Source organism: Saccopteryx leptura, chromosome 1 (assembly GCF_036850995.1).
Source record: "Saccopteryx leptura isolate mSacLep1 chromosome 1, mSacLep1_pri_phased_curated, whole genome shotgun sequence".
In the NCBI taxonomy this organism is placed as follows: domain Eukaryota; kingdom Metazoa; phylum Chordata; class Mammalia; order Chiroptera; family Emballonuridae; genus Saccopteryx; species Saccopteryx leptura.
Window position 1 is genome coordinate 125050151 of NC_089503.1, and position 19840 is coordinate 125069990.

The window sequence follows — 19840 nt, forward strand, 5'->3', positions numbered from 1 at the left end:
TAGGAAACTGTCCTTTGAACTATATTTTATCATACCAATAAACTCTTTTCTGGGTTAAAAGTAAAAAATTACTTAAATAAAATACTTAAAGATTAAAAGAATCCTATGATTTTTGTCAAGGTCTAAATACAAACTTATATGGATCACTTGTCTCATTCTTTCCCTTACAATATCTTTTTAAGAAGAAAATGTTTAAGTAAGCTTTGCTGAAATTACCTTAAGTTAAAATACAGTGGAATATTGTTGTTTATAAGGAAGCTTCAAAGTTATGATTTCAACCAAGTGGGTAGTTTTTTAAAAGGTTTTTAACTAGGCTTTCTACAAGTATATTTTTGAAGGGTCCAAAACTTACATGTTAAGCTTAATGAGGATGTAAATAGATAACAATTACGCTTCTTTGAAAAGCCATTTGAGTATGTCTTGCCAAGTTTAATATATTGAAAGGTAGTCAAAAGTAAAAACTCTTTTTTGCATTTAAAGACCAATGGAAGGGACCTGGGAGGAGCGTGCAGGCAGGACCGAGATGAAGTGAAGAAGGAGAGGCATATAGGGCGCCTTCCAATCCACTGGGCCTCCTGACATCACTCGGGGTCCCAGGGAGAGACTTGAGTCAAGATGGCGCCACCTGCTGGGAAAGATTGGCATTTGAGCCAGCCTTGGGTCTCGGTAGGAAAAGTAGTGCCTCCATCTGAGGATTTTCTCCAGTGGTCTGCACTTGGGGAAAGCTGACCACCATTCCACCAGAGAGGTCAAGAAGTGTAAAGGAATTAAAGGCTGGCTGCCTCAAGTGAGAAGAGGAGCCAGGGCCCTATGTCACCACTGTTAGCAGGTTGCAGCAAGGTGAGAAATGGATGTGCTCCCAGGCGTCACTGGGACATCCCTATCTTTGCTAACAACCAGATCAGCAGGTTACTTTTGGAGCCTGCAAAATGATTTTACTGTCTACAGCCATACCACCCTGAACGTGCCCGATCTCGTCTACAAAATGATTAAACTCATCTAGAAGCTTCTGGAGAGTTCCAAGTTTACAGCTCTAAAGGTGGTCAGATATCATCCATCCCTTGGGATGTACTGCTTATAAAGTCTGGTTTTAAAAGAACTTGTAGGATTAGAGAAAATACGTAACACAAAGTGAAGTGTAAAAAGAAATAACAAAGTCAGTGTGTGCACAGACACAGGTATGGTATGGATTAAACCAGGTCAGTTTTGTAAAATATGTGACATATGAAAATAGAAAATATGTGCATGCACGAAAATGTATGTGCATCTAGAAAAAGTGCAGTCACATCAAAGACAGAGAATTGTGGTGGATTCTTTTTGTGCTTACATATTTACAAATCCTCTGCAGTGGGCCTTACTCTTTTCAAACACCATTTAAAAAATAGTATTAAAAAAGTCACTAACGTTTTAAGTCACTAACTACTTAAGTTACTGTTTGCTTATAAGAATGTACAGGTTTTCTTCTCCTAAATTTAAGATGCCTCAGACGAAAGCTCAGGGGCTGTGGAAAGTGAAAAGTTGTCTATGCTGTAACAAAGACTTACCCGGACAGAAGAGCCAGAGATTGTAGCAGGAAGCAAAAGGGATGAAAATTGTAATTGGTTCAATGATTCCCTCTGGAGCTTTCTATATTTCAGAAATTCATGTTGACTCTTACCTTTGGCCTGATATTCTGTACCTAAGGAAAATACTTTGCCACTCTTCAGGTCAAATTTAGTTATAGTTAAAATCTCAAAAACATTTTCTTTTAGATCCCTGATAGGGATATTTCAAGAAAAACGTGTGATACAAAGATATGCTTCATTCATACTCTTATTTCAAGAATGGTTGCTGTTGAAATGTATTAGAATCATCAGACTAGAAGCCTGTGTGTGTGAAGTGCTTGACAATTCTGTACATCATATTCTAGTCCAAAAGGGCTTTGCAAGTTTACTAATTCTCGAGTCTGTGTTCAGAGCCTATTGCTGAATTAGAAGAAATTGCTAGTTGCTCTAGCTCTTCTTGGGCACAACCTCCCCCAAAGCAGACTGCATGTCATGTGTCAAGAAGCACGTCTCCCCTGGCAAGGTGCTCACTGCCTTCTAGCAGGGCTGGGTGCCACTAGCCCGGGACAGCAATGCAGGGGCGGCAAGCCAAAGACTGGGATTTGGGTCCAAGGAACTAGAAATAAACAAAATTGACTATTTACTTTTCACATTTTGTAGGAATAAACGTTCTCTTTTCAATTTGAGGATGTGGCCAGGGCTCCTGTGGTGTGGCCCAGGGGCCGGAGGTGCGCCAACATGGCTCAGAGGCGACAGGACACTGCTGGCTGCTGGCCAGAGCAGACCTGGGCCTTCAAGACGCACTCAGTGTGAACTTGACAGTTTGCCGAGAATCCTGCTCAGAAAACACAGCACAAGCAAGATCCCCTAGAACTCAGAACCTCTCTTTTCTGCTTGAATGTCATTTGTGAATATTTAAATTCACATAGATGTATGTCCATCCATCCACAAGGGTGAAGACATAAATCCATCAGAATTCAAAGAGGATTCTGATCCAGGCCTTCTATATGGTAAACAGTCTCTTACGATCATCTCTGTGTCAGAGTTTACTTAGTTGTGGTCAATTTGAGAGTGGCATTGTTCTTTTTCATCTTGTTCTTACATAGTAGATGCCAAATGCATAATTAGCAGGAGGTTTTATTTATGATATCTTTATATGTATCTTTATGATGCTTTATAGGTGAGAGCAATAGCAGTGTGCCTCTGTGTAAAACTTTTGTTAGCTTAAAAATGAAAGAGCCTTTCAAAGTGAGAGACAAACAAGCATTTATTTGAAATCAATAAGAAAAACTATTTGAGGATCATTGATTCAGGCTGAAGCCCAAATAGTGTTCTGATTAGGAGACAAAGGCAATGGGTATTTATGAGAAAGGGAAGGGGAAAGATTACATCAGTAAAAGGAAGGCATTTCTATTGGCAAAGATAATATAACATAATGAAGCTAATTCTAAACAGTGTTTTTAATTTTCACTCCGATAGCCATCAGTCCGGTAGTTATAATAACTGCTTTCATGTTACCTTGGCAAATAGTTCTTTGGGCCACAATGTTGTCCCAGGCCCAGTCAAAGGTGATTTTTCCCTATTTGAACATTTCAAAGGTTTGAGGCATAAGATGTGCAAGGCCGTTCCCCCGGCATGGCAGCTCGGGCTCCATTGTAAAGTGACTCCTTTATAGTCTTGTTTATACCTTCGGCGCCCTCTTATTTTTGCCAGGAGAAGAGATGCATGTTGGCAGAGCCTGTGGAGCCCATCCTTGCTCAAGTTCCCGGCTGTCCTGAGGCCCCCAGGCCAGCCTCCAGGCTTTTGCTCATTCTGTTCCCCTGCCTGGCCTCCCCCTTCTCTTCTTCCACTACTTAGAGACATATCCTTTAAGACCAAGTCAAACATCATCTCCACCCTTCAAAGACCTCCCTCAAGAAAAAATACACCTCTAACCTGTTTCCACATGGTTTTACTTCAGCTTCTCTAGTGCTCCTCACACAATGAGTTATGACAGCGCTTGATCCCCAGAGAGAGTGAATTTTCTGAAGGCAGGGGCCATGGGTCTCCTTTTCACCTTTGACTTCTAGCCAATGGTGGGATTCAAATAATTAACAATTGGTTCTCTACCCTAATGACCATTTTAAGTATAAAAAAATGATATACGGAAAGGTAGTTTATTATTTCATGCATTTAATACTTAAATAAGAACAATAAAAGAGGTACACAAAACTAGATTATGTTCTAAGAAAGTCTTAAAATATTAATGAAAAAAGATTGAATAATACCTGACAGAAAACAATAAAACTATTATTTAAGATATTTCCATATTGCTTCTTGATTGGCATCCTCACTTGTAATTTTTTTCACCTATGGATGGAATGAACAGGTGCTTAGAATACACTGTTGCACAGATGAATGTTAAAAAAAAGATAAGGAATGGGCCCTGCTCGGTTGGCTCAGTAGTAGAGCGTTGGCCCAGTGTGTAGAAGTCCCGGGTTCAATTCCCGGTCAGGGCACACAGGGGAAGCGCCCATCTGCTTCTCCACCCTTCTCTCTCTATCTCTCTCTTCCCCTCCCGCAGCCAAGGCTCCATTGGGGCAAGGTTGTTCCGGGCGCTGAGGATGGCTCCATGGTCTCTGCCTCCAGCACTAGAATGGCTCCAGTTGCAATGGAGCAATGCCCCAGATGGGCAGAGCATCGCCCCTAGTGGGCATGCCAGGTGGATCCCGGTCGGGTGCATGCGGGAGTCTGTCTCTCTGCCTCTTCACTTCTCACTTCAAAAAATTACAAAAAAAGAAAAAGAAAAGGAAGGAATGTAAATTTGTGATTTCCACATTGGGCATCTGCCCAGGCACCCACCTTAGAGAGAATCCTGATTACAAGTGCCATTTTAACAACTAGCTTGCAAAACTCAAAAAAAAATTAGGTATCGGTTCTGTGAAACCAGTGTGATCCAGCTGAGTCCCACCACTGCTTCTAACCCAATGCCAAGCTGTGCTGAATGAATGACGGACAGACTGGGGCCCACGGTGGCCTTTAGTTCTTGCTATTGAAGGTGTCTTGAATAGATAGATGTTCATAGTGTGACTTGTCCCTGCCTCACCCATCTCCTTTTTGGTGGCTCTGCCTCCAAGGGCCACTGTGAACCAAGAGTATTTGCAGATAGATCTCTCTGCATTATGGTTCAGGCTGTTCTGCAGCTACGCACAGCCGTGCTGCATTGTATTCTGTTGTCAGTCAACATTCTGACCCTGAAATCACCACCAACCCGAATGCCATCCTGTCTCACACTCATCATCTGAGAGCTGACGAGTCACATCAACATGTGTGTGGGTGTCTCAGAGGGCCCCTGGAGAAGCAGTACTTTTGATCATGTCAGATTTAAAAATGCTTTGTTCTGAAGATGTTAACCCATGACATATGTAGTGAGATTAGATGTCACAAAATGCTATCCCCTTCAAGGTTCCCTTGGGTCTTCAGGATTCTGTGTTGGGCGTCACCTCCTCAAGAGCCTCACAGATTGCCCATTTATCAGAGGATGCTGTTGGCCCAGAAGTGACACTTAAGGCTACAGAGCAGTCAATGCCTCAAAGCACAGAAATTATCAATAATTTCATTGCAAATCACCACATGAGAAATTTGAATTTCAAACTTATTTCAGACTAAATGGGTGTGAATTATTAACATAAATATATGTATGTATGCACATATAACATGTAAATATTATATGAGTAAAATAGCAATAAGCTACAAGGAAAACAATCATGCACACACCTCCACCATTCCCCACCCCTCCCATACATACAGCCTTTCAGATCTTTTTCTCTCTCCATATTTAGGTACAGCTTTGCTTCAAAATACAATCATACCACTCTGGTCAGAGCATGTGCGGGGCCCTACCAGGCAGCCACGTCCACTGGCCATGGACTGGCTACGCCGAGGCGGCTCAGCGCTGCTGGCAGCTCGGCTCTGCCGTCTCCAGAGGCTCCTGAGATCTGTCATGTCCACCCTTTGAGAGGCTCCCTCCTCCTCGTGGCCAAGAAGGCTCTTCATGTGTACAGTTCAGGAGCAGAAATGGGCCAAAACAGTCAGGGGAGAGTCCAGATAGGGACAGACAGACAGGAATGGAGAGAGATGAGAAGCATCAATCATTAGTTTTTCATTGTGGCACCTTAGCTGTTCATTGATTGCTTTCTCATAAATGCCTTGACAATGGGGCTACAGCAGACCGAGTAACCCCTTGCTCAAGCCAACAACCTTGCGTCCAACCTGGTGAGCTTTGCTCAAACCAGATGAGCCCACACTCAAGCTGGCAACCTTGGGGTCTCTAAACCGGGTCCTCCACATCCCAGTCCGACACTCTATCCACTTCGCTACCACCTAGTCAGGTGAGAGAGTACCTTTTCTTTTGGGGTCCAACCAAACATTACATATGTCACTGCTGCACAAACCACTTTGGTCTGTATGGATCACCTTAGCTGCAGGGAAGTCTGGAAATGTAGTGTTTGTGCGAGGCAGCCACCACCTCGAAGCATTTTGTTAACTAAAGGAAAAGGGGGTGCGGTGTACACTAAGGGGGTACAGTGCATACTAAAGCAGTGTAGTGCATAGTAGGGGATGCAGTGCACACTAGGGGGTACAATGCACACTAGGGGTACAGTACACTAGGAGTACAGTGCACTCTAGGGGGTGCAGTACGAGCTCTTTGCCTCTGAGGTGAGGGATGTTTTATTGCTGAAATTGTTTAGAATTCTATCTGTACAAAGTGATAAAAAAGACCGACTTGTACTCATTTTACTGTCTGTAAATTCTCTGGGAACAGTGTAGTGCTGATTATCTGCTCCAGGTAACCGCACCCACTGCCCATCCTGGCGCATCAGCGACGGCGAGAGCAGGTGTGGGTGCAGCGCCCCTCTGCCCTCCCTGCACCCTGTTGTACAGCAGTCTGTCCCTCGGTTCAGCACGATCTCTTTCTTCGCCAGTAAACAGTCATTGACACCAGAATGTGGCAGGGCTACCTGAAATTTTATTTTAACCAATCCTCAATTATCAGAAAGTTAGGCTCTTTCTAAGTTTTAACTCATATAAACTGTAACAAACATCTGTGTGCTCAAATCTCACTCACATCCTTAATCACTTCTCAAGGATAAATTCTTAAAAGTGAGCTATCTAGACCAAATGCATGTTTTTAGGTGTTGGATGCATCAGCCAACATTGACCGTGATCCCTCTAGACACCAGCGAGAGCTGAAACACATTTTGATTTGATTTATTATCACTTAATGGAGTAGCCCTTCATGACATTCTTGATGCCTTTCCTAATATCACAGGTTGTTTTTCTTTCTTCCAGACAGTTTTCATTTCCTTATTAGTAAGCATCCTTTCTCTTTTGCTGCTTAATACCATTTCGTCTCTCACCATCTGCGATGTCAGCTGCTGCTCATCCTCACGGCCGGTTTCAGTAGAGGCTCACTCTGCTTTTACCTCACAGCATGCCGGGAGCTTGGTGACTCAGGGCGTGGGGTCTTGTGTCCTCACAACAACAAATCACAGGAGCGTGCAGAGGTCGTGGCTGCACATTTTCATGCAGTGACGCTCTCTGCCATGCGGCAGGGATGAATGAGATGCCCCTAGTTCTTCTGCACCTCTCATGTAAAACAGATTTTGTCACCTAAAATTGCTGTGTTCATTTCAGTGAGTTTACAGACTTAAAACCTTAGTTAGGTGTCCCATGTAGTCTGCTTATTTACATTTCGCCATGCAGTACTCCACCCATTAATAAATACTCAGAGTTTTGTACTACGAGACCAGGGCTTCTCAACCTGGCACTGTGGATAATTTTGTGTTATGGGGCCTGTCCTGTGCACTGTAGGATGTGGAGCAGCATCCCTGGCTTCTACCCAATCGGTGCCAACAGCGCATCCTCCAGTCGTGACAACTGGAAATGTCTCCAGACATTGCCAGTTGTTTTCTTAGGTGGTGAAACCATCCCAGTTGACTGTATTAGATTATCTTTGAGGGATACATCACCAAACGAGACTATGAGATTACTGGAATGAAGTCAGGAACAGAGCTCCCTTTAGAAGGCAGGTAACGGGGAGAGTCATGGTCCAAGAGGATGGGAAGTTAAGGCACAGAGAGAATTCCAAATGAGCATTATTGGCGCTCCAGTTGGTTCTGTCATGACGACGTAGGGAGGGGGCAGGTGAGCCTTGAAAACACTCCCCTGTGGGGTGCAGCACAGGGGCCTGATTGTGCCGGTGTCTGGAGTAGGCAGCGGTGCCAGCCTCCCCGCCCCCACCTCTTCCTAAGCAAGTGTGTGGCCACACAGCCCTCAGCAAAGCTATCTCTGAATTTTTTTCCCACTGCTTTGTTCAAAAAAATATAATACCCTGCCTCTGCTGTAATGTGGATTTCTAATCTTGCAAATGCAAACTCCCTCCTATCTCTGCAAAGCGAACCGGGAGACAATGCCTGCCCCTTAAATACAGCTCCTGGGCGTGGCCTCTCCCCTGCATCCCTGCTGCCTGCACAGTGCAACCCCATAGCCTGTGTCTTCTGAACGGCTCCCAGGGGAATTCAGACACTTGAGCTACCTTTCTCTTTGAAATCCTCAAGAGTCAACACAAGTATCATTTTTTTATTCTGGCTTTATACAGTTGCTTGGAGTTTTTTATTAACCATCAATTTATTCCCTGTCTCCCCTCCAAAAAAAAAAAAGAAAGAAAGAAAGAAAAGAAAAGAAAAAAAGGTGGAAATGGTAATGAAATACTGTAAAGGCGAAATCAATTAGTAACTTTGCTGTTCAAACCAATTCAAGCAAAAAATGGCAGACTTGTGTTTAGGTCATTGGTTTTTAAAGTACTTAGTACTGACTGCAGCCTAATTAACCGAAACCCGGCACGTGAGAGGAGTCCGCTGCCAGTTTCCCTCCTTGGAACCGTCTCACAGCCAACCTCCTTGTGGCGGCTGACTGCGCCTGAGAGGGAAGAGTGGGGTTTGGATCCAGCTCGGTAGAGAGATGTAGGCACTAGCCATGCGTTCCGCTGGTGAAGAGACCTTTACTGTTTGTGTTTCAAGGATACAGGTCAGGAGTAAAAGCTTTCTTTTTTTAACGTAGATGTGAAGGCGATGACGCACGTGCGAGGAGGAACAGAGTGTTTGAGCATTGCTCCTGAAATGTGAGGTCTTTTCCTGATTGAGTGAGCCCTTCCTGTTTGCACCTCCAAGGAGCCCAGCGAGGGCATTGGAGTTGGAGACTGGGACAGGGTTGAGCTCCCTCTAAGGCGAGGAGCAGAAGTTCTCTTGTTAATTCTCATTCAGTGGGGGCCTTGGATGAATGTGATCACTTGAGTGGTCTCATGAGCCCCTTAAAGAACCCCAGTTTACAAAGTCTCATTGTGAAGAGTGTGGACAGGTTTACTTTATAGTTTTTTGAACTTTCTGATATTTATCCCTAAGTCATATCATTCTCTTCCTATAAGGAGCAAATGACTTCCGCTATTCCATCCTCAAGCCAACCAAGGTAGAAATCTTTTAAATAGAATCTAAGCCCTCGGGGGAAGTAAAAGTATTAAAAGCAAGTGCAAAGAAAAGCTTTTTCCTTTTCTATTTTTTTTAACCCTCACCTTGAACACATTCCCACACCTATGTGATTTTCTCCCTAAGTAGTCATCTCTTACGTGGCTGGCCTGTCTTTCTTGGCCTGCCGAGGACCGTATCAGAGAGCACTGTGTCCAGATTTCAGCAGTCCCTTGACTTCTTAATTGGGAGCATGTTATTCCCTTTTTTTCTAAAAAGATATGACCATTACCTTCTTGGAGAGATAACACAGTTTTTCAATTTTATACAGGTTTAGAAAGGGAATGTTCACTGATTTGTTTTAATCATACTAGTCACATGTCATACAGTTAAAGCCAGTCAAGAAAAGATAATGTGTTATTATTGAGTATGGCACTGTTTGGGAAGACAGTCAGTCTATTGGTCTGCTCTGTGATCTGCTGGCAACCTGATCCTGCCACATACTTTCCTTGTTTTGCTGCTAGCCTGTCCCCCAGAGAGCTCCGTGGCAGAAAAGTCATGGTGTAGCTAGAGGGCCCTCCTTATACCAAATTTGCTTAGTCCTTGCTATGACTACTGTCTAAGCAGCTTGGGATGCCATAACAAAACACCATTGATGGGGTGTGGCTTAAACAACAGGCATTTATATATCCCTGTTCTGGAGGCTGAAAGTCCAGTATCAAAGTAGCAGCAGACATGGTGTCTGTGAAGAGCCTTTTCCTAGTTCAGAGGTGGCCGGTTTCCTGCTGTGTTCTTACAAGGCAGAAAGAGAAAACTGTGTTCCACTCAGCCTATGATAAGAACACAAGTCCCATCGTGGGAGCTTCACCATCTTTACCTCCTCTAAACCTATTCGCCTCCCAAAAGCGCACCTCCCCATTCCATCACATTGGAGATGGGGGCCTTGAAATAGGAATTTGGGGCCGACACAAACATTCAATCCATGGCATCACCCATCAAACATTTCAAAAACTCTGGATAACCACTTAATCTTTAGCTTCGTGAACTCTACATATATGTGTAAAAATTTAAATTTCTATAAACAAGACAGTGAACAAGAGGAACATTAGAAGGTAAAAATATAGTCTGTTATTTTTTCCTATTGAACAATATAGGAATAACACAAAATATAATTTGAATATTTAAGTAATACCTTTAAGAATTGAGAGCTGCTAGAACTTTTGCAAATTTTATTTGTTGAACTATAACAGATGGTAATGACAAATGTGCACAAAATTGAGGAACACTTACTTAATTGTCAAATGTGAAGAGTGAAACCATGAGAAGAAAGGGATATTTTCACTGACAGTTTCTCCCCAGCTGGAACAAAACTTTTGAAAATCACAAATGTCTTTCTCCTTTTCCTTTTGCTTTCCCTTTAATGTCAGCTTGATTTTTAAGTTTAAACCTGATAAGTTTAAAATTTATATAAACTTAAATATAAACACACAGTTATATGTTTATGTGTGAGTGTGTGTGTGTGTGTGTGTGTGTGTCACAGCTTGGCAATAATGCAGACAATATAATAAAAAATACTCGGCTAGCATTGTCCTGTTGGTGTTTTGGAAATACTTCATCCTTGATCGTTCTCTGTCTTTACTTACATAGAAAGTTCTCTCTCCTGACTTGCTGATGTTTTGCTTCTTTATATATTATTTTCATATTTCAAGCTCTTAAAGAATTTTGATAATATGCCCTCAAGAGATAGTCCAAAATAAGAAGTTTGCATAAGGCTCATAAATTTCATCCTATGTCCTGACCAAATAGCTGATGATTGCCTTTAGTCCATGCGCATGTTTTTTGCAGAAATTTTCGAATAGATTCATCTTATGTTTAAATTTATAAATGACATATTTCCTCTTCAGTAAAAGAGTCGCTTAGCCCCTGCTTTCCCATGGAACCTCACTCTAAGAAGGTTAGCAATAAAAGTTTGCATGTGCAGAATTGTTTCATGACTGCAGTCAGATTCAGATGTCACCACCACCCTATCGTCCTGCTGTGCTGTTTCTAGACAACGTAATGTCAAACATGTGAGCACAACTCTTAAGACTTTTGTTCTTTATAGGGGTGATGAAAATCAATTTTTTAATGGATAATTGAGAATTATTTTCCTGTTAACTCAAAAGTTTGAATAAAGTACCCAGATAAAGGCCAGATACATTGACTGATTTGAAGCTGGTCCTTGTCTCCAATATTGACATGCCGGGTGCCATCAACATTATGCGAAAGCAGATCATCCCCTTTGAACTCTATCTCTAGCTGCCATCAAAGATTATCCATATCATACCAGGTTTTCCTTTTATTTCCTTCAGCTTTTCTATGTAACTATTAAAAAGAGATTGTAATAAAAGGTATTTTAGAGCTACATAGATCACATGTCAGAGCAAATAGAAAATGTCTACTGATTTAGCCATTTGTCCTGTTTGACTGAGCAGCAGTTAGAAAAGGGGAACAAGATGGAACCCAGCAAACAATGACACAGCTGTCATTTGTTCTTGGTGTGAGGGACATTTTATCCATCTTGAGTTCTAAATTTCAGTCTGGTGTTTCTCAATACTATTAAATCTTTGCATGAAAATGAGAGCTTAAAAGGCTTAAGGAGATGACAAAATAAAAATAAACCCAAATGGAATAATTTTCTATTTCCTGTTGTACTAGCAGAAAGATTCAGTACCCCAAACTGGTTTCCTTTTGAGAAGCCAGTGTTACCCCTGCTTCATCATCTACGTCAACAAACCCACAGGATGACGGTGCTCTATGTCTTGTGCTATCTTTCTATCCAGTGGAGTGAGCTGGTCCCCAATAATGAACCAGATACAATAGGACAAGATTGGTTCACTTTCTATTTTTTGTATATATATCTTTAAAAGAGATGGTACTGGTTTCATTGATAGACTGTGCACAGATGCAGTCATCTTTGAATGGTTTAGAAGTGGCTTTGGTTTAAAAAAGAGAGAGAGATTCCCACATTGAGTTTCTTGTTAGAAAATTGAAATTGAGTGACAGTCTCATTGAAAATGACCCTCAGTGGGATGTCCAACCTCTGTCTGTGTGGTGCCATATATCTCTGAGCTTTAGCCTTGACTTAAACTAAGCTGTTTCATGACTGAGACAAAGAAGGCATGAGTTTTCAGGTTTTTCTGGTTTGAAAAACAAATGATGAAATTCTTTAAATTAGTTGTGACACTTATATAACTCTACATTATCTCTAGCAACACTTTCATTTTTATAAGAGTATGGAGTATGAAGTAAAGCCGTTTGCTTCCAGTAAAATTTTGAGAACTAAGAAACTTACACCTATTCTAAAATCTAGTTGTGGTTTTTGTATATATGTACATGAAATATCTGTGGAAAAGCTAAGTATATGGCATTTGGACTATATTTATTTTAAGTAATCATTAATAAACACAAACAAAGCAGTTACATAACTTAGCACTTTCACCCTAAAATTAAGGTTTATTTTGTTTAACTGTTATTCTTCTCTAAAATGAATATGGAATATATTTTTCTACACATATAGTTTACTTCATTGCCTTTATTTTTCACAAAAGATAAGAATCACTACAGTTTTTAATATTTTTAAAATTAGAAGAGTGATAAAACAGAAAATTTGAAATGTAGAAAAAATGAAACGCATAAACATTTTATTAATAAGTTTTTATTATTGTTACATGGTTTTTATGATGCATTTTCCATACTATGAAGTACAAACCCCATACCACTTTATATCCGGCTTTGTTCATTTAACTTTTATTGTAATTATTTGTCCTAGTTGCTACAAAGACCTCAAAACTAATCTTTTTAATGGCCTACTGATATTCCTTTGTGCAATAAGCCATAATTTCTAAGTTATTTGTAATTAATTTTTAATTGCAAGTATTCTGTAATTTATTAGATTCAATTCAAAGCAAAATTAACTATCAGAACTGCTGTAAGATCTAATGTACCTAAACTATGTTGATGCATCTAATAAACCATAACAATTTTCTCTTTTGTTTATTCTGTCATTTGTTTGAAGCCCATAGATATAATGATCGTACTCAGAATCAAACAGACATGTTTTACAAGTTATATAGGAATTTATCAGAGTTCACACTTATGCATAAGAGCGGAAGACATTTCATTGTTACTAACTTCTATGTTGTGCCAATAGTACGTTAATTGTAAAATATGCCACCTTGATCATTAGTTTTTTTCCTCCCTGCTCAATCAACACCAATCCATCTCTTCTCCTTCCTTCCTATTGCAATGACCTAGAATTGTTCTCAGGGAGCTTATCCATTCATTCTATTGCCAGTTACGGTAATTTATGTCCACTCTCCAAGTCCCTCCACCCTCCATCACAAGCTCCTGGTGGGCAGGAATGGCTCTCCTATTCTGGGATCGCTACTGCATTACCCTCCGTGCAGGACATGTTCACAAATGTTATGAACACGCTACTTTTGTTATCATCTGTCATATTTACAGAAGGCAATATTGAGAAGTGTAATGATGTTAAAGGTGTTTACTCTCTCGTTTTTCTTCCTCCAGTGGGATGGAGTAGGACCTCTTCCAGACTGTGCAGAACCACCCAAAGGGATCCAGATGCTGTGGCACCCATCAATAGTCAAACCCTACCTCACACTGCTCTCTGAGTGCTCAAATGCAGACACACTGGAAGGGGCGGCAGGCGCCCTGCAGAACTTGGCTGCAGGGAGCTGGAAGGTATGACTAGTTCATTACCATAAAAAAAAAAAAGAAATCTGGGATTATCAGCATGACCTCAGCAAGTAGCGCAAGTCCAGTTTTGAGAAATGCAATTCTAATGAAGTTTTTGAGGATGTGAGAGAAAGACGAGTTACATTTAACTGTTGCACTTAGAAAAGGTATTCCTTTGGAAAATTCTTTTTAAGAGCTCAGGAGTCCTTGAAGATCACTACAGAACACAGATGGATAGCTGTAAGTATAGTCATTGAAAACGCTGTGAAATGCTTTCCATTCTCCTTGTGTAGCTGAGCGACTTCATTTTCAGAGGAGACTGTGGCATGCTGCTGCTTTTCAAAGCACTGCTGTTGACTATTAAGGGAGCTAATACCCAAACATCTTGTATAAAAACCCATGTGAATTGCTCTGATGTTGTAGGTGGTCCTGTTCGCAGAGGAAAAAAACCTCTTGAGTTTTGAAATTATTGGCTTACAGAGAAGAGTAGTACTGCTAGTTATCTTTGGCAGAAATGTTAAAGTAAAACAAATATGTGATTGGGAAGATTAGAGTCCTTATAAACACACTGTCACTGATTGGGTTTCACTGAAAATTTTTCTGATCCTCATTCTGGGTAGAAAGGGATTCACCAAGCAAAAAAGTCTTGAGTTTGATCACTAATCATTTCATGAACTAACTTTCCTTATTGCATAAAAAAGTGTAACCTCTTAGAAGAATGAGGGTCACTGGGAAAATATCAAGAGAGGAAGTTTGATGTCTGGCATCCATTTCCCATTCATTTAATATTAAAACATGGGTTTGAAATATGCATTAATCATGTTTTCTTTTAACATTTTCTTTAAAACAATGTAAATATAGGCACATAATTACCAATAACTCTCAGAAGCTCACAGGCTATACACATACTGGCCTCAGCATTGTATGCAACCACATGCTACTTTTTTACTGTACCTTCCAACATCTACTGTCTTGTCCACTCTCTCTCTCTTCCTTTCTCTCTCTGTCTCTCTCTTATTCTTTGTTTCCATAGCTACAGTGTCAGCATTAGCGCTGCCTTCTTTCTCAGGTGTGACATCCAAACATTTAGGACTTAGTCCCTGACAGTATTTCCCAGGATCTGGCTGTTGATGCCTGAGCAAGCCCACCTCTTTCTTTTGAGAGTCTTAGGAATGAACATATTGCTCCCTTCCTCCCTTGCTCCTAAGTGTCCCTAATATTATACTGAAAGAATTCAGGTTGGGTGGGAGAAGTGAAGCTGTCAAGTGACATTGTCACTTGCCTTCAACCAAAGAAAACTTTTAAAAGCAGAGTCATGCCAGGCAGAATTCTAAAGAATAGTGTTGCATGAGTAGGAAAAAAATAATAAGGGAAATCACCTCCTTGAACTAACCCTTAGATCTTAACTTCCTTTGTATTTGGGAGGCTTTAACTCAAATCACAAGTCAAACCTAGATTCTACCTTTTCTGAGCTTTGTGACCTTGGGCAAATTATAACATTTCATTATTATGTTCTCAGATGTGTCATCTTTAAATAGAGAAGGTTGTGGCTACTTCACATCACATCATACAGGTCAATCATGACATTGGATGCAAAGATGGGAGCAGGATGTCATTGGCCAAGGGGTCATCAGTGTATATGGCTGAGAGTACTTAGTTGCTGCCAATCCCCACCCTGCTCCTCTGCCTTGGGAGACTGACGAGATGGGCATGGGAAAGTGGGCTCTGGCCTGCAGGCAGAGTCTGACCTGAAGCACAAAGCTACCTAGATAATGGCAAATCAAGTATTCCATTTTGAACTATGATATTTTAGTGAATTATTGTAGGGCTTTTTTTTTTTTTTTTTTGAGAAATAATTAGGTTCTTAAAACAATTTTTAAGTGGAGGCATATCTTTGAGGTCTATAGGATTTTAAATGTAAAACTACAACCTCTGCTTTAGAAGTTAAACTCTATTCCACATATTCAAAAGTTAATTAGAACCATAGGAAACATATTGAAGAGTCAAATAAATCTAGTTCTAAAGTTAACATACAATGTTTGAAACAAACAAAAAAAATACATGGAAATGGGATTAACAGCATATTGAACAATGAAGAAAAAAAGATTAGTGAACTGGAAGCCAGCAGTGGAAGCTATACAAAATAAAACACAGAGAAAAAAGAAAAAACTATACATTGGCCTGATATATGTGTAATTAGTGTCCCCTAATGAGAGGTGGGATAGGAGGGGAAAAAAACCAGAAAAATATTATTTGAAAAAGGTAATAGTTGAAAATTTTTCAGATTTAGTGAAAACCATAAACTCACAGATTCAAATAACGTAAAGGACCCAAGTACAATAAATATGAAGAAACTATACCAAGGCACATCATCATCAAATTGCTCAAAATCAGTAGTAAAGAGAAAATCTTAAAAATAGCTAGAGAGCCCTGGCCGGTTGGCTCAGTGGTAGAGCGTCGGCCTGGCGTGCAGGAGTCCTGGGTTTGATTCCCGGCCAGGGCACACAGGAGAAGCGCCCATCTGCTTCTCCACCCTTCCCCCTCTCCTTCCTCTCTGTCTCTCTCTTCCCCTCCTGCAGCCAAGGTTCTATTGGAGCAAAGTTTGCCCAGGCACTGAGGATGGCTCTGTGGCCTCTGCCTCAGACCCTAGAGTGGCCCTGGTTGCAACAGAGCGACGCCCCGGATGGACAGAGCATCGCCCCCTGGTGGGCGTGCCGGGTGGATCCTGGTCCCGGTTGGGCACAAGTGGCAGTCTGTCTGACTGCCTCCCCATTTCTGGCTTTGGAAAAATACAAAAAAAAAAAAAAAGATAGCTAGTAAAAAAAAGATATGTGCTAAGACCTGCATCACATCTAAACACCAAAATCAAGGATGTCATCAATTATTTAGTTTTGTATGGAAATCCTTACTGAGCTACTAGGCATGTCCTCTAGAATAGAATCTGGTCTGTAAACCCTTTAAAGGCAGAAGCCAAGTCCCATTGATTTCTTGTACCCCACTGCTCGGCCTTGTGATAGAAAACAGTTATGGAAAATGATTTTATTTTCAGTTTCCAAACCCATCCATACTCTGCAGGCTGCAGATTTTGATGGCATTTCCCAGTCTCATAGTTCCTGCAGTGTTGAACTCTGTTTAAATTGCCAGGCTCTGTGTCTCAGAGGTCACTAGGTCAGCTGGGAGACGTATGGAGATATGTCTGGGTCTTGAGGTGTTTAGAGTGAGAAGATGATAAGATTAAAAATGTTTATGCTATTTTGATATTCAAAAATTCTCTCCTACTTTGGATTGTAAATAAAAGTTATGTACAAAGTATAATAAAAATGTTCAATATTTTCTGACAATAATATCTTTCTGACTACTTTGAGTACATGAACCTGCCCATTAGTTCAGCACAGTTATCCCCAGTGTGAAATTTATCCCCATGTATTCATCAAGAAGACATTCATTTGGTCATTTTTTTTTCTATTACTAAATGAAGTAGAGACTACTAATAGGAAGGCAGAAGGATCTAGAGCAGATGAAGTTGATATCCAAAAACCATTCTGAATTTTAGACTGTTTAACAACTATGCCCATTAGATTTCTCAATCCACATTAGATTTTAAGCAACATATTAAAAAATGCAAGAAGTATCTTTTATAAATAGGCCTGCATACAGGCCTGCCATAGAAGGAAGAATAAACACTGTGATGGCAGAGAGAAAAGACAGAAGAATTAGAAAAAGTAACTACAAGGATACAAGAGAGAAAAACTGTCAGAGGCCATTCAGTGTCTTGGCTGTTGCATATATCCTAATAACTGATAGTCACAGTGCTGACTCTCTGTCATCACAAAAATGTTAATATATTGCTAGCAATTTTAAAATACAGAAAGCATTTTGGAAAGATGTCCATTACAATGGTTAAGGTAGAATTTTGACTTTCACAATGTCAACCTTACTTATAAGAAGCACTAGCCTTCCTAATACTAGTAGACCAATGGAATGGTGCTCAGGCAGAGCAAGAGGCTGCTAAGGAATATTTGTGTGTAGTTAAAAATAGGTATACTTTTTAACATAAGAGCTTTCTGAGCAAACTGCAAGTATGCAAGCATGCATAAAAGTCAATCACTTTGCCAACATCTGTTGTATAATTTATTAATGTACCATATTAAATGATAAAAGAATATGTAGGAAGGGAAGATAATTCATAGGGATGATCTAAGAAGATTGTCATTAAGCCAAACAAAAATTTTATAAATTTTACAATTTAAAAAGATTAAGGACAACTTGTACAAAAAGTAAATAAATCTTTTAAGAAAAGACTTTAAGAAAAAAATCTAGATTAAGTAAAAGATTAATTTAAGATACACAACAGCATCAAGTTTCATATAGACCATGTTACTTACCATCTGAAATCAGGAGTTCCAAGAATGAGATTTTATAGCAACTGTTAAAATTTAGTGACTTTTTTTAGTGTCTTTAACTTTTTATGACCCAGACAAAAGCAGAAATGTAAAGGTAAAGTATTAGAATTTTTCATAAAGACAACTTTTATTAGACCTCATCATCTGAAACAATAATTACTCTTTATGGGGATATCGTGCATATTCTTTTTATGTGACAAATTGACTAGCAAACTAGATCTTCATAATGGTTCTAAATACTTTTTAAACTTTAAAACCCTCATTACATGGTTTATGAGCATCAGAAAAACATAATAGCATTATGGCAGAAGCAAAATGTCTTTTATAGCCAACATGGAATTTGTTACCTTTTTCTTATTTACAAAACTATGATGTTTTTGTTGCAGGCTATAGTAGGTTACAGATTTCCAAAAATGTGAGCAAAGATTTTTTGAACTCCCATCTATGGGTTATTTCTATTGTAATTGAACTTTGTGAAAACCCAGGGTTTGAACTCTAAAAAATGTATCAATACTTGCTTTTAAGCCAAACATTTTAGATATCTTTGTTTAGTCAGCTTTCCCCCTAAAATGTGATTGTTCTCAAGACTATTATTTTCTCATTTACTTTTTAAATAAGATAGACTAAATAGATACTTGGATATTAATCTGTTAATATTTAATGAGCTAACCTGATAGGAACATAGATCTAGTGAAGAAGGAACCACAACTTCCTGCCACGTGGCCCAAATGAATAAAAAATAAGAGAACTCAGAAACTTGAGACTTGTCCCTAGAGACAGAGTCAACAGCCTAGAGAAAGACCCTGAATTCAATTCAACATAGCTCAGCAGTTAGTGGCTCATGTGCAAATGAGCCAGGACAGATTAGTGGGTGCAATATCATGGCTTGCCAATTAAGAGAAAGATAATTATCTGTGTCCTAGTTGATGGTATGGTATAAAGCATAAAATTTAAACTTACAGAAACAAAATTTTGAAAAATCATATTGAAAATAGGGTATGAAATAGGATGCCTACTGGGTTAGAAATTGGGCCAGAATAAAGAAAATGGTGATCTGAGGACTCTGCCCAACCAGCCAGCTCCTGGAGACAGCACGCTCAGTTGGACATAATGACCAGCCTGACACAGGACAAGGATGGATCCAACCCAGGGAGAAGGTGATGGAGAGGACCGTGGTCATAACCAAGTCATTGGCCCTAATTTCACATGACTTAGTAATTTCTTGTCCATGAGACCCCAGTAAGTCATACTGATAGCAAGAGCTGTGCCTGCATTATAACATTCACAATAAAAATTAAAAAAAAAATCTTTCTATGTTCAGAAAAGTTTATTTTTAAAAGCATGATTTTTCATCAAAAAGTACTGATCCCTGAGATAGCCTGAGAGTTGGAGGACAAGTGTATTTATTACTGTTGGTTTAGTGACTGTGTCCTCTATGTCTCTTTTACTTGAACTTGACCCTCTTTATTGGTTCTTACCACAAAAGACTCTCTAAATGCTTTTTCCCTCGGGAAAATCTCTTGCTTGGACGTTAATATTTTCAGCATCACATGAAGAGATGCAGTAAAATTAAGTCTTTGCATTAACCTGACTTACATTCCAAAAATACAAACAGAACATTTTCAATATGCAATAGCTGCCATGACCTTAATCA

At 39.9% G+C, this 19840-nt stretch overlaps 1 protein-coding gene across 8 annotated transcripts in view; it reads left to right on the forward strand.

Annotated features, from left to right (window-relative positions):
* Positions 1-19840, forward strand: part of CTNND2 (catenin delta 2) — a 944271-nt gene that overhangs the window by 815139 nt on the left and 109292 nt on the right. For all 8 annotated transcript variants that reach the window (XM_066374395.1, XM_066374422.1, XM_066374405.1 and 5 more), the window contains one exon: positions 13616-13789. In XM_066374395.1, the coding sequence (XP_066230492.1) occupies positions 13616-13789 (174 nt within the window). The remainder of the gene's footprint in view (positions 1-13615; positions 13790-19840) is intronic.